Here is a 16,204-nt window from a genome sequence, read left to right on the forward strand (position 1 = left end):
AGTAAGTGTGCATTATTGTGTAGAATTTCACTCCCAACATATGATACGCATTTGTTAACTGATAATTAATGAATATAAGAGCCACATTCTAACCATGTTTCTTTCCCTCCATGTATTATAGTTCTACCTCTTATTATTTCACAAATAGCTTTTTACCACCAATCTCTGTCACCAGTTTTTCCTGAAGCATTACAGCAGGTCTTGACCAAACACTCTACAGCCAGAATCTATTCTATTCCCTATTTCTCTGCCCTACACATACAAATATAGTATAATTTAATCTATTTTGATCGCTTAGATTCTCAAAGTAGGCTAGCCCCTTATGTTAGAGTTTTACAACATCACCTTACCTGCAAGTGCTCATAGTCTTGTCCAAAGTCTTCAGAGCTAGCCACTTGATATTGTTCTTCAATCCATTCTCCTAATTCATCACTCTCTCTTACGTATGCATGCAGTAGTTTGGTTCGTTCTAATTCATCAGACCTCAGCCCAGCTCTTGTGTTTAGTTCTGTTAGTCTGTCTTGGATTATTTCCTGTATTGATACAGAAGTAAATGGAAAATAACTTAAAATATAACTGAATTTGCTATTAATCATGTTACATAAATATAAGAAGGTCAAAAGACAAAACAACCTTCCACTTGTGTGTATACACCCTTAGGTTAGCATGTGCGATTTGAATCTGTCACTGCGAAATCCAACATAGCATTACTCTTAATCTTAGATGAGACAAGACTATAATCATAACCCTAGAAACTAACCCTTACCTTAATCTTAACCCTACCCCCTAAGGGCTTTTTGGCAACAGGAAGGGAAAGAAGGAAAGAATAAAGACAGAAAAGAAAGAAAGAAGTTGTTTGCTCTGGGTGGGACTCGTACCCGAGACCCGTCGCATGTCAAGCACTCGGTCGGCGACACTTTGCCACAGGTCTTGGTCTTCGCTGGCCAGTGAAACCGTGCCTCTATATCACTTAGGGCGATTGCGTCATCACACCACGTGGGATGCACGCACGAACAGCGCATATATCAAGTAGTATTTTGTAGTATACAGGCGGGTTAGGGTTAAGGAAGCCTATACTGAGGTTCGAAAGTGGTAACCTAACCCTAACCCCCTTAGGGCTTTTTGGCGATGGGAAGGGACAGAAGGAAAGAATAAAGAGAGAAAAGAAAGAAAGAAAGAAGTTGTTTGCTCTGGGTGGGATTCGAACCCGAGACCCCTCGCATGCCAAGCACTCGATCGGCGACACTTTGCCACGGGTCTTGGGCTTCGCTGGCCAGTGAAACCTTGCCTATATATCACTTAGGGCGATTGCGTCATCACACCACGTGGGATGCACGCACGAACAGCGCATATATCAAGTAGTATTTGTTAGTATACAGGCGGGTTAGGGTTAACCCTAAAAAACTAATCCCAATTCAAGTCTTGCCCAATGACTTTATTAACATTTAACCCTAATTCCAAGTCTTGCCCAATGATTTTTACCTACCTGTTTTGCAGCAATTTCTTGTGATCTTGGTACATCTCTATTCAGCATATCCTGAGCCTTCTTATGCAGTGATTCAATCATACTGTAGTAGTTATCAATCTCCATCTCCAAAGCCTGTATGTGACAAAAATGACATCACAATGAAATACATTCAAAATCATCTACTATAAAACATCTAGCACATAAATTCAATTCTGAGAAACAAGAGGAGTTTGATGGCTAGTTTGCTCAAATTTCAAGGTCAAATTGGCTAATGTTGACAACAACTCAAAATTGGGAAAGTTTTGAGGATTGAATGCCAAACGTTCTCAAATTTTAACCATTTCATGTGACATCTTGTTTCCTAACCTTTGCAAATGTTTCTGGCAGTTCCTGGTCAATATATGCCAAATTTTAAAATGTGATATTCAAAGTATTATGCATCCGATTGTTACCATGATATACTAATTTATCATCATAAATTGTTAACTTTCAGGAAGAAAGCTTGTTTCAATTATCATTTAAGGTTTTACCGTCGTCAGCCGATTCGACTTGACTATTGCGCCTGTTTTCAAGGCGTGCGTACGCCGCGTCGTGTTCTGCGTTGCGTTGCAGACATCGCGAGAGAACGATGCGTGTTAAAGCGTGTCAATGCTATTTTTAACCGCGATAACTAGGGCCAAAAATAAAGAAAACAATGTTTTCTGAGCGCAAAAAAAGTGGTAACTTCTAATAAGTAATATATTAAATACAACATGTACAAACCAAATATTGCCAGCGTGCTTCCAGTAATAACGGACCTGGACCCCCTCCCCAAAGTAGGCCTACGACAGTAGGGTCCAATAGATGGTATGAAGTTATAGGCCTACCAAACAAACACAGAATCAGTTTTTTTTATAAATATTAGGCCTAAACGAGTGTTGGTTAAATTGGTTAATTCGTTTTAATAACATTTTGGCCTAAATGTTGGGTAAGCACTACGGTATATTGGCGTATTAAAGGTTATACGTTTGTAGAACGTTTCATAATGAAACACGCTACAACAAAATTAAAAACATGTGAAAATGTTATTGTAGACATATATTATTTTGGCAACATTGTTCCAACTAAGAATATGTTTTGCAGCAAGTGTTCAATGTTTTTGATTGTTATTTTCATAATGCATGCGATATAGACAACACCATCAAGACTATTCAGTTTTAAAAAAAAAATGTGTCATAGGGCCTACATTTTATACAAAAATGATATCATAATTGGCCAAACGTTTTTCTACAGCTATAGGCAACCCAGCGTTCTACAGCTAGAACTGCAACATTAACAATTGATGATATGAATCCACCTCGAGATCATTCCGTAGGCCTATAGTTTTTGTGACCAAAAAGTTTTCCTCTCGGTAAAGGCACTAAGCATGCTAAGTAGGCCTATGCCTATAATAATTGTAGGCCTATTATAGTCAAACACTTCCGCCCATGGTGTCAAACGCTTCGCTTTGACATGTTTAATAAATCCTCTTTTGGTCATTCGAGTCAGGTGAACATAAAGCTGAAAATAACTCACTTTGTGTAACTTGATAACTCTTTGGCCCAATATCTTTGCAGAATGGGAGTCTTTCTTACACCCGTTTGTGACCAAAATACACCAAATTAGAATTAGGCTAAGAATTTTTTGATATTCTTAGCCTTAATAGTCGACATCATTATAATTGTTCCTAATTATGGACACTTTTTAGCCTAAGTATCTTAGGTAACTTTTTTTCACAGTGAAAAATTTCCGGCGTAAACAGACAATTTCTTTTTTGTGGCCATATGCGTAAATGAACGCTGATCCGGCATCAGATCGCGCTTCATACCAGCGCGTTGGCACGCACCAAAATATACATGTACGCAATGAACTACGCATGGTGTCGCAGAAAAAATGCATTTTTGACCTATTTTGCTCAATTTACACGAAAACAAGGTCCGGTACCCCCATTTTTTTTTGCGCGGTTTTACAGAGCTTTTTCTTTTTCATAACATATATAAAATTAAAAAATTTTGTCTCGACAATTTTTTTATACAACATAAAAGGTGATATATTTTGGGCAAATTGCTGATTTTGCCATTGAAGTGTACAGAGATTTTTGGAAATATACACCTCTTTTAAAACGGCTGTAGCTCAAAAGTGAGGTCCGGTACCCCCTGTTTTTTCCTGATTTATTATCTACACATATTAATGTACAAAATATGTCAATTTAAAAAAATTTCGTCGATAGGTTTAGTAACGACGGTAAAACCTTAAGCCAACTTTGGAATTAAATCAAATGACTGTGGTATAGCATTTTCCACTGTTTAAAAACAGTAGTGTACTTTATTTGGCAACATATTCATTCAGTCTGTGTGAAGATTTACACTTGTCAAATAGAGGTTTACAGTCTTATTTCTATAGTATCTTTACCTTGTTTTTAGTAGTCAGTTTCTCAGTCGCATCTTCATCTTTACCATAGTCTGTGCTGGACACTAGTGCCATCTTTTCTGCAATCCAAAGCTCAGCTTCACCAACCTCTGTGACAAACTAAATAAAGAGAAATAGTGGGAAAGTGTTAATGCAATGAGCGCTTGCATGAGTACAATATTGTCTTCAGTTTGCTGGTCAAAATTATGCACAAACCAAACTGCAACTCATATACAAAGCTTTCATGAACAAGTCCTGTCGGCAAAATGTACATCAAATTATTAGGGCTGTCAACTTTCAAATTATTAGGGCTGTCAACTTTCGGAATTGCTTGACATGAGATCTTGTTGAACAGGGACATAATAGGACAGAAATATTGTTTGCCTAGTAAAATTGTTAATTGTTTACACCCGATCTTTTTAGCCAGGGTACTAAAAAGAGAGGGGTGGATGTTATTTTTATGATGCATGATTTTACAACCATGGTGTGAGAGCCTGAAAAAGTGCCCGAAAGCATGAGACTTCCGCCAAATGCATAAGAATTGACATCCCTAATAATATATTTTCCATATACAGTCATTATCTATGCAATGCCATAAAACCTCGTCTACAAGCATATAATAAAGTGTTTTGATGAAAGCTAAATTAATACAAAACAGCTGTAAATATGCCAATACAATAGATTGGTCTTGCAACAGTACTTGTTTATAAGTGCTTGTATTGGTAATTTAGTTGCTCAAACTCCTTAATGTTATAATTTTGTCGACAGATGGCGCCTGGATTAATCTAGCTTTCATCATGCTTGTAGAGCATATCTACCAAAAAAAATGTTGACAACGTAAAGAAATCAGCAAGTTTAAAAAAACCCACCTCGGCTCACTTTTTGAAACTTGGTCCCATTTGTAAAAGGTACTGATTTAAACTTTATCATATTTACATCAATTTAAAACATTTCCAGAAGTGTTATGTATCTTTAATGTGCAGATGCGATATTAATTTGTAAGCTTTCTGGAACGACCTGAACGGTTATTATCTTGTTGCATGATAAGCCAATATCTTTTTGTGTTTTGTTTTATAATATCATGATTAATGATTGAATTAAACGAATAACAAGTAGGCTTGTATGTAATCTTGTTGGAAACGCTTGTATTCTGTTGAAATAAAATAAAAACACTGATTTGCTGTTGGTGTTCAAATGGGACCAAGTTTCAAAAAGTGAGCCGAGGTGGGTTTTTTTAAACTTGCTGATTTCTTTACGTTGTCAACGTTTTTTTGGTAGATTTCTTTTCTTTTTATGAATGTAGCCAATCAGCTCCAAGCTTGGAAAGTCAGGTTATGAAGTGCACCATAAAACGAATAAAACGAAAAATGGATGTTTGAAGTTGCCATTCTTGATTCATGACAATAAATAATTAAACAAAACTTTATCAGTCGTTTATTTTTAAAACTTGCTCGTCACGCGTGACTGTAATGTTCAGAGGCGTACACAATGATCAATAAACATTTTAATATACTTTAATTATTCAAGGCTACGTAAATATGTAAATAAAATGTAAATATGAACAACACACACCCAATGTTGACAATGCCAGAGAGACACACATAGAGTAAATCCGATTTAGGCCTACTTCATGTCGGAACTGGTAAATGCGCATATATTTAAGCCTATACTACGGAAACGTCTAAATGCCCCAGATAATCGTGTTTTAATGTTGGTGGTTCTTTGTAGCCCTCTTGGGCAATCTACTTGGCTATCCGAATTTCGCGGTTTGTGGTTCTTTGTAGCCTTCGGGCAACCTAGTTGAATATTCCTATTAGCGCGCGGTTGTCGGCGATCTTCGTGGTTTGTGGTTTTCATCAAGCCCTGCACTCTATCGGGAGCTAATTTATAATTTAAGCTTGTTGAATATCCATATTTCGTGGTTTGTGGATCTTTGTAGCCCTGTGGGGCAATCTAGTTGCATATCCATATTTCGCGGTTTGTGGTTCTTTATAGCCCTGCGGGCAATCTAGTTGGTATCAATATTAAGCGGCAGTTGTTGTTGTTGATCTTTCGCGGTTTGTGGTTCTTTATAATCGAATAATCGATAGGCCTGCGGGCAATCTAATTGGATATCCCAATTTCGGCTCTTTGTAGCCCAGCGGGGCAATATAGTTGAATATCGTGGTTTGTGGTTTTAATTTCCCTCATCAAGCCCTGCCCTCTATCGGGAGCTAGTTTATAGTCTAAGCTTGTTGGATATCCATATTTCATGGTTGGTGATTCTTTATAATCGATAGGTCTGCGGGCAATCTAGTCTTTCGCGGTTTGTGGTTCTTTGTAATCTTTCGTGTTTTGTGGTTTTAATTTCCCTCATCAAGTCCTGCTCTCTATCGGGAACTAATTTGTAGTTTAAGCTTGTTGGATATCCATATTTCGTGGTTTGTGGTTCTTTGAAGCCCTGTGGGGCAATAGTTCCATATCCAAATTTCGCGGTTTGTGATTCTTTATAGACCTGCGGGGCAATCTACTTGGATATCAATATTGAGCGGCAGTTGTTGGCGATCTATCGCGGTTTGTGGTCTTAATTTGTTGGATATCCATATAATCGATATGCCTGCGGGCAATCTGGTTGGATATCCAAATTACATTTCGCGGTTTGTAGTTCTTTGTAGCCCTGCGGGGCAATCTAGTTGGATACCCCTATTAAGCGGCGGTTGTCGGCGATCTTTTCGCGGTTTGTGATTTTAATTCCCCTAATTAAGTCATGCCCTTTAGCCCTGTGGGGAAATCTAGTTGGATATCAATATTCAGCGGCAGTTGTTGGCGATCTTTCATGCGGTTTGTGATTTTCATTTATAATATTTATATCAAATATAATTTCAGTCTGAGCTGTGAACAGAGCCACTGATAAATAAATAATAAATAATAAATAAATTTCGTGTTTTAAATGACGAAGATGCCATGATAGTCAGGCATGGTGATAGCATCTGGATGGTGAAAGTAGGCCCAAGGCCTAGGCCTAAATGTGAATTAAAAATCAAACATGTTTGTTTGATGAAAAAAATAATAATATCACAATAGCAATGGATGTTCGAAATGGTGTTATTCTTGATTTACGACAATAAATTGATTAATAAAACATATAAAAAAGTGGTGGGAAGTTTCAACTTGAGCAAAAATTCACAAATGGATTAGAAGTCCATGGCCTTAACCACTTCGCCATGGGGGCGTCCCGTTATTACGATGTGTGAAAGTGGAGTATTTATTAATATGAATATATGCTGTGGTCCGGAAAGAATAAAAGAATTGTGAAAAACTTGATTTTTTGGCGAATGGGGTCCAGAATTTGTATGTAGGGTATCCAGGAAAATGCCTGGGTATATTTGAAAGTGAATCTGAAAAATTAGTGCGACAGTGACAGCCATGTATGGCTGTAGCAGTGTCGAAAGATTGTGGATATCAGTATGATTAGCTATGATTTGCCACTAATTTTGGCTATGAAATACCGCGTGAAATAAAGCAAGAATGTTTGTTTATTATCAAACAATCAGATTGACTGTAAGATTCGTGTAACTTTTTGAAATAAAGAGTTATTAAAATGTGACACTTTAGACAGTAAATACGATTTAGCATGGTTTTAGATATATTTTGTACCCAGCGAAAAACATCATAGAACAATAGCGTTTTGTTCCGTGTAAATATAGTCTCGCGGTGCATCTGTTTATTCTTCTTTATCAGTCGTTTTTTTTAAAAACTTGCTGGTCAAGCTACCGCGTGACTCTAATAGAGTGCTTGGTCGGCACTGTAAAGATTTAAAAATATTTGTATGGGCTACCAATTGTCCTGTTTATTCCTAAACACATGATATGTCATTTCAATGATCATGCAAAACTCTGCACAGAATGCCATATGTTCCAAGAACTTTTTTCCAAGATTGTAGCTATGGAGAGTTTAACATCTTTGCACAAAATATTAATTAAAAATTGCCATTGATAGCACTACACATGTTCCTATGACTAACCTGCTGTGTTTCAAATGATATCTGCAATGCATGGCCTCTTTCATTTGCCACATCCAGTAGCTGATCCCATGCAATAGACAGCTCCTGACAGTGGTCCTGCACTGCCTGAGAGGCAAAGTGATGACTGTCAATCAAACATTGGCCCGCCTTCATCGCCTTGTCAATCACAGGTTGGTGACCAGTAAGCTCTGCCTTCAGTTTCTATAATGTGTGAAAGAAAATTAATTTCTTTTCATTAGTGTTGATTATTTTCTTCCTGCATCAAAGTCAAAGGTTGTAGAGCAAACCCACTTGGATTTTCCCAAGTAGTATGTTAATTTCCAACTACTACAATTGCATTTCCATGTGGTTAATTCACGATGAAACAAAAATAATTTTTCATGGCAATATGCATCAATAACATGAGAGCTGAATACCGATTTAAACATTAATACGGATAAAATTGATCACTTACATATACTTTTAACACAACAACTCTGTGCCTTTGTCAAACTTGATGTTACTGATTTGGGTGACCACATAACATCTTAATTTTTATGTAACATCATAAAATGCAATACATAATGCACCAAATCTGCCTATATTTGAATGCTTTTAAATATTTATAGCAATATCGCACTTCCAGTTGGTGAAAGTTATAGTGCAGAGCTTCCTTAATACCTTGTGTTTAGCCAGTAGACTCTGTGTAGCTGTAAGATTCTTGCCATAATCAGTAGAGCTTGCAGCAGGTTGATGTTCCTTGATCCATTGCATTTCACCATTGATATCATGGATGAATTTCTGCAGTTTATGGGAGTCTTCTAACTTGTCACGTTGCTTTTTGGCTGGGTTACCCAACTTGGCAAACCTACAAGGAATGAATGAAATAGATTTAATAAATACAGTGGGCTATCACTAGGAAAAGTGGAACGGCGTCATTTTCCTATTTTTGGCATCAAATGGCTTCAAATGGCATCAAATAGCTTCAAATGGCATCAAGTGGCTTCAAATGGCATCAAGACGGAATCAGTGATGCCAATTTGGAATCAGTGATGCCAATTTGGAATCAGTGATGCTAATTTGGAATCACTGATGCTAATTTGGAATCAGTGATGCCAATTTGGAAGCAGTGATGCCAAAATGGAATCAGTGATGCTAAAATAGAATCAGTGATGCTAAAATGGAATCAGTGATTCCAAATTGGCATCAGTGATGCTATCTTATCATCAGTTTGGGTGTCAAGTACTTTTTAAGCTGTCAATCAATCAATCTTATCTTTTCTTGTTAGTTTATGTCTATTTGTTCAGCATCAGTGTTGTGCTGAAACCAATGAGCTGTGAATATATAACAGGCAGCAGCTTCATGTTTGAGTACATATAGGGCTCAGCCTCTCAGGGTCATGCAAGCCTATTTATCCTAGAGGCCTGACATATTGATTTTTTCCACATAATGTAAAGACAAGTACATTTTTTAAAAACCACAGGAAATCTATTAATAGTATTACTGAAAAATAAAGTGGAGTAGAACTGAGAAATAAGCCAGAGACTTGGCAAGTATGTCACAGACTCCATTATTGTTCCTCTGAACTCTTTGTATCTAAAATGAGAGAGTCTGCATATATATATAGGCCTAGAAGACTAAGGAGCTTTTAAAAGTTCAGATTTCTGGAGTTTTTAACATGATTTGGGATATTGTTCCTAATCTTTACACCCTTGTATTGCCAAATTATTCAAAGTCAGAAGCAAATTTAGTGTTACAATTATGATTTGCTGCATTAGTTGAAAACATATATTGTTAAATGCTGGGGGGTAACACATTCTTGCAGTATTTTTACATAAATGTGCCAATATTCAGTTTACATGATATTAGTCAAGAACTTTGAGTTGATTATTTTGATAAACAGTGGATTTGAATGACTTCTGCACTCACTATTTACTGATTGCCCGGAAAGCAAGTTTTTGTAACATGTAAAGCTTATTTTTACTGCCTGCAGTCAGTCGATCCTGGAAATCTTTCCAGGATATGTGCTGCGCTACTCCAGGCAGTATGCCATAATTACCATAATAATATGTTTTTATTATAAAAGTGCTGTTATAGGAAGATATATTTTGACCTTATACAAAATTCTAATGCTATTTGAACATTTTATTCGCAAGTTCATCAATATGATTTCCCTAGTCAGATTTTGACCAACAGTAACACCCAAGAATTTAAATTTATCACATGATTTATTTCCGTGTTATCAAGTGAAGGTTTAAATTTGTCTTTAACTTAATTAGTTTTAATATGAGTTCCAAATAGCATATAATTATTGTTTTAAAGAAAAAATAATACATGTAGCACAACAGAATCATGTTTAAATTTAAGGTTTTGTTATTTTTTCTTAATTAATTTATTTTTTTAAATTCTTGTTCACATTTATTTTTCAGCTTTGCAATAATACAACCAATTTTAAATCTGTCTGATTTTGTTCCATTAGCATTGGTCCACACCAGTCTTATACATAATAAAAAATATATACTTGAGTGCACTTTAAAGTATTTATATTTTAACAGTTAAAAGGCTTATTATACTATTAGGTTAGATACAATCCTCTCAATTTCTCAAGCAATCAGCTTATCTGCTTATAATCACATAGCTGTAAATTCACATCCAATGAACTTCTGTGTTAACTTATTGCATTGATGACAAAGCAAATAAGTGGAAGCTTTCATTGGTATGGAGCTGAATGAGATATAGGCCCCATATCATGTAGTGGTAGGCGCTGCCAGGAGTAGTGGCTGTGTGAAAGATGGTCAGCGTAAGTTCCGCCAGGCGTGCGCCTGGGTGTACGTGGCGAGCTAGCTGTAATATCCGCAAGGCATATGTTGCAATGTGAACGCTGCTATTTATGCCTGGCACCGTGTAAGTTTGACCTTTTTTTTATTGGAACTAAGAAATGACATTTCGCATGGTTGCAAAAGGTCACGGAAACACCGGAAGTGGTAGCCGATATACGCCAACCAGAAGTTAATGTAGTACTAGGAGTAGGTTAGGTGTAGACACGTGGTAGGAGTAGGGAAAATATTTGTGGAATTTTTTATCAATGTTAGCGTAAGTTTACGCCAGGTGTAACTGAAAATATGAACATGACTATTAGCATGTGTAGTATCAACAATAGTGTCACCTTACATTGTGCATTTATTTAAATTATTAATTCAAAATGGTATTGGTTAAGTATATGTACAAGTATCAATCAATGAACTTCTCTGCATTGTCCGTTGTCAACAATCAATCATTGGTAAACCTCCCCTCTCGGCCCGCCAAAAATCTCTAGCCCCCCCAGTAGCGTAGCGCAGCCCCCCAGACAAAAAATAAAAGAAAAAGTGCCCCTCTGACAAAAAATGAAAGAAAATCAGGAGGGCAAAGGAAAAGAAAAAGGGCAAGGAGCCCCTTTTCTAGCAAAATTCAGGGCCAAAATAGTATAAAATACAAAATTTTTCCACGCTACGCATGCACATTGTAACAATAAAGCCCTTTTTTAGCCGGATAATGGGCGAATATAGTGTAAAATACCATTTTTTTCGCACTACGTGCGCACATCATCCCAGTAAGGCCCTTTTCAGGAAGCTCAAAAACATGCAGTCTCTAGGTATTGTATGATGCAACTGCAATTTTTTTCGTCTCTGCCCCAAAAATTTTATTTTGCCCCCCCTGAACAAGAAATCTGGCTATGTCCCTGAGCCCTCCTCTCTCAGCTTGCCAAAAATATTTTGACCCCACTCTTTGCACATGCCAAATTTTGGGATCCCAATTTGCAACCTAAAATGGTCCAGATATATATTGTGAACGTATTAAGCTGAAAAAATTGCATATTTTAGAGTTTTCGTACTGTTTTCCTAAGCCTTTTTTAATTAGACTTTAGAGCATTTCATTTAAAAGGCGCCCATGAATGTGTGCCAAAAATTACTTGCCCCTCCCCCTTTGGCTGGCCAAAAGTTTCTTGTGATGTCCATTAATTTGCTTAAATGTTTTTTTATTATTTTTATTGCCTTTTTAAATCTCTATTTCAAGTTTGCCGCATTTGGCCTGCATGGACCAGATCGTGTCACATAATGTGAAAATAGGGTCTTTCATTTGATATCAATATATTTCATGATCATGATGATTAATAAAAACACTGTAGACTACCAGTATCACACAGTATATGTCAGTAATTCCATTAGGAATTGGTCACATTTACCAGAAACATTTATGTTTTCTATTTGCATGAATACTTGAAGGGGACAACATTATAAAAAGTTTAATGAATTTGATTTTCCAAATATATCGGGTCAACTTCCGTTAAAGGCTCGGATAGCGATGTTTTCACATATTTTTTGTGGACCTGAGAGCACATCAGACATGTCAGACATATCGAATTGCATTTGGAAAACAAGAAATATACTTCTGATATCAAAAAATTTAAGACTTTTTGAAATTTGTGATATATATACATGTAATACACATTTTATGGCAAATGATTAAACTACGCAGCCAGTTTGGTTACGCTCCCTGGAGTCGTAGGAGACTATGATTTACGATCGTTCAGACATATTATCATAATCTGGAAAATCATGATAATATGTCGGACCAACAGAAAATCATTCCGTTTTACTACAAATAGGGCGAATTTGACAGTTTGCTCATAGATTTAAGTTGGATCATGTGTAAGTATTACAAATATTGCAAAAAATCGGTTTTGAAAAAAATAAAGGTATATTTGAAAAAAGATCGTACATTAAGGCTTTAAATATCAGAAATTAAAAAATATATCAAATTTTAATCATTAATTTAAATTTGTATTATATCGCAAATTTAAAAAAACACCAGAATTATTATATCGGGAGGACATTCGTCGTATTCAGAATGCAATTCTATATGTCTGATGTCCACTCAGGTCCCACAACAAATACAGTGCAAACATTGCTATCCGTGTCCTTAAACATTCGAAACATTACATTACTCACTTTTGACTCACAAACATGGTACATTGTATTGCCACCATGGGGCTTATGTTATGTGTATGACATCCTTTTGTATAATTTCTGACAAATTCTTACAAGTTCTTTATAAATTCTGAGTAGAAGTACTGATAAAGTTGATAAACCTAAAATGTAAAGTGATGGTAGAGCTGTCATCCTTTACATAATCCCACAATCATCCAGCATAAAGATTAGGAATATGCTAGGAGTTTCCTCTTTTTTAGGGAGCACTGAAACATTATAAAGCATTGTCCATGTGTGTCATGGGTGTGTGCAATTGGTTTCAATTTTGTTTCCTCACACCAAATGACCCTTAGAATAAAATGACATGAACAAATATTAGAATTTATGACCCATTCCAGGAAAATAAACCTTCAATGCATTAAAAACAAAAATTTCCCTCCTTTTTTCTAGCTTAGTTTGTCTATTTCTCATATATAAATATCAAATTAAAATGATTTAAACATTGTTATCAGCCAAACAATCAAACACACTAAATATCTAGCTTGAGTCAAGTTTAAAAGAGGAAATTTCACCTCAGCTTCATCCTGGGAGTTTTCATCATCCTTTTTGTACATTTTCTGACAAATTCTTACAAGTTCTTTATAAATTCTGAATAGAAGTACTGATAAAGTTGATAAACCTAAAATGTAAAGTGATGGTAGAGCTGTCATCCTTTACACAATCCCACAATCATCAACCATACAGATTATGAATTTGCTAGGAGTTTCCTCTTTTTTAGGGAGCACTGTTATAAAGCATTGTCCATGTGTGTCATGGGTGTGTGCTATTGGTTTCAATTTTGTTTCCTCACACCAAATGACCCTTAGAATAAAATGACATGAACAAATATTAGAATTTATGACCCATTCCAGCAAAATAAACCTTCAATGCATTAAAAAACATTTTCCCTCCTTTTCTAGCTTAACAGTTTGTCTATTTCTCATATATATAAGTATCAAATTTAAACATTGTTATCAGCCAAACACACTAACTTGATCTGATGAGTCAAGATTAAAAGAGGAAATTTCAGCTGTACTGCTTCATCATGGGAGTTTTCATCATTCTTTTGTGTTTTCTGACAAATTCTCACTTTTGACTCCAGGAATCCATGGTATCACAAATGGGGCTTATGTTATGTGTATGACATCCTTTTTGTATCATTTCTGACAAATTCTTACAAGTTCTTTATAAATGTTGAGTAGAAGTACTGATAAACAGGGGTAGCATTAAGGCAGTTTGATGAATACACAGGAAAATCTGGCATCTGGCTAAAATGTTGTGTAATTTTCAGATATTAAGCAGAATTTTGTTTTGATTAAGATGATATCAAATATATGTTTCAAAGTTGGAGGTAACTTCGACTTATGGCCTGAAACACAACCCTTATTTGGCACGTAAAGTCTATGGAAAGCTATTTTGCGGTCTGTACCCATAATCCCTTAATCATCCAGCATAACGATTATGAATTTGCTAGGAGTTTCCTCTTTTTTAGGGAGCACTGTTATAAAGCATTGTCCATGTGTGTCATGGGTGTGTGCAATTGGTTTCAATTTTGTTTCCTCACACCAAATGACCCTTAGAATAAAATGACATGAACAAATATTAAACTTTGTGACCCATTCCAGCAAAATAAACCTTCAATGCACTTAAAAAATGGTTTCTTTCCTATTTTCTATCTTAGTTTGTCTATTTCTCATAATCTTTTATATATCGGTGATCAAATTAAAATGATTTAAAAACATTGTTATCAGCCAAACAGTCAAACATGCTAAATATCTAGCTTGTGTCAAGTTTAAAAGAGGAAATTTCACCTAGAGCTTCATGAGTTTTCATCATCCTTTTGTGTGTTTTCTGACAAATTCTTACAAGTTTTTTTTATATCCAGCATAAAGATTAGGAATTTGCTAGGAGTTTTCCTCATTTTTAGGGAGCACTGTTATAAAGCATTGTGGATGTGTGTGATGGGTGGGTGCAATTGGCTTCAATTTCATTTTCTCACACCAAATGACCCTCAGAATAAAATGACAAACATAATAATCAAAATAATATTAAAATTTATGACCCATTCCAGCAAAATAAAAATATATTTGTTTTTTTACAATGAGACTTACAAATTTAGCCAATTGTTATATTTATTTTCTTAGTTTGTTTATTTCTCATGACTTGTATAGTAAACAAGTTAAGTATTTAGTGATCCTAGAATCCTCTTGTCAAGTAGAAAAAAAAAAAAAACCTTTTCCCAAATTCTGATTTTGCATTTGGAAGTTATGCATGATTATGTGTATTACACTGCTCCATTGACAATGTGTTGTAATTTTGTTCTAGTGTACCAGAATGAAATTCAAACTACACGATATTTATTCTAAACGAATTAACCATTACTGAACCAGGTCTCACTAAATCTCTGAAGTTGGAGCACTAGCAAGCAGTCTTGATGTTGATCATGGTAAATCATATGGAAGACTAAACCTAATGTATGTTCAAACCAGACTCATCAATGCTGATGATGGTGATTTCAAGTGGGATTATAATTCCTGGATGGCATCATAATGTTGATTGTCACCACCTGACTTGTCCTTAATTAATAGCTATCAATTCTCGCTATTACGCAATAAAGGCGCCGCCAGCGTTTGCGATATGTGTGATGTATCATGGGAAAAGGTCGACATCCAAGTCCGCATGTCTGAATATTACCATGCTATTACATAGGAACATGTGACAATATTTTTTTAGTTTGTCAAAATAAAGGTGTTACACGCGAATCGATACTCAATAATACTTAATGTGATTTGAAATGTGCACAATTAATTTTTCTCTATCGATTTGCGTGTAATACCGTTATATTGACAAACTAAAAAATATTGTCACGTGTTCCTATGTAATAGCATGGTAATATTCATATTATGCGACTTGATGTCGACTTTTTCCCATGATACATCACGATTTTCCCATGATACATCACGATTACATCGCAAACCGCGGCGGCGCCTTATTGCGAATAGCGAGAATTGATCATCTCTGTTAATGTTCATGATAAATAGGCCCTTACTATTTTTTTTTAAACAACAATTTTTTTCCATTTAATTTTTTATTATAATACTTGTTTAATTCAAGTGCACTTAATTGGTTTTTTTCATTTACCATATTAAATGCTCTCCTACTGGAAGTGATTTATTGTACATATATAATATAATTCAGTTTTCGTTCATGAAAGTTCATCTGTGTTGGTAAATCATGATTTTGATTTTGAAAATTCGAGGTAGATATTAATTCCTTGTGTTTGGATCAAAAGTTTAAATCAAACTCATAATTCAGTTTTCA

General features: G+C 35.5%; 1 protein-coding gene across 1 annotated transcript in view; it reads right to left on the minus strand.

Moving 5' to 3' along the window:
• Positions 1-16,204, minus strand: part of LOC140161228 (spectrin beta chain-like) — a 130,901-nt gene that overhangs the window by 41,155 nt on the left and 73,542 nt on the right. The window contains 5 exon segments of the mRNA XM_072184684.1: positions 351-533; positions 1,487-1,600; positions 3,899-4,015; positions 7,899-8,099; positions 8,559-8,745. Of these exon segments, the coding sequence (XP_072040785.1) occupies positions 351-533; positions 1,487-1,600; positions 3,899-4,015; positions 7,899-8,099; positions 8,559-8,745 (802 nt within the window).

The sequence above is a fragment of the Amphiura filiformis genome, chromosome 1 (assembly GCF_039555335.1).
Source record: "Amphiura filiformis chromosome 1, Afil_fr2py, whole genome shotgun sequence".
In the NCBI taxonomy this organism is placed as follows: domain Eukaryota; kingdom Metazoa; phylum Echinodermata; class Ophiuroidea; order Amphilepidida; family Amphiuridae; genus Amphiura; species Amphiura filiformis.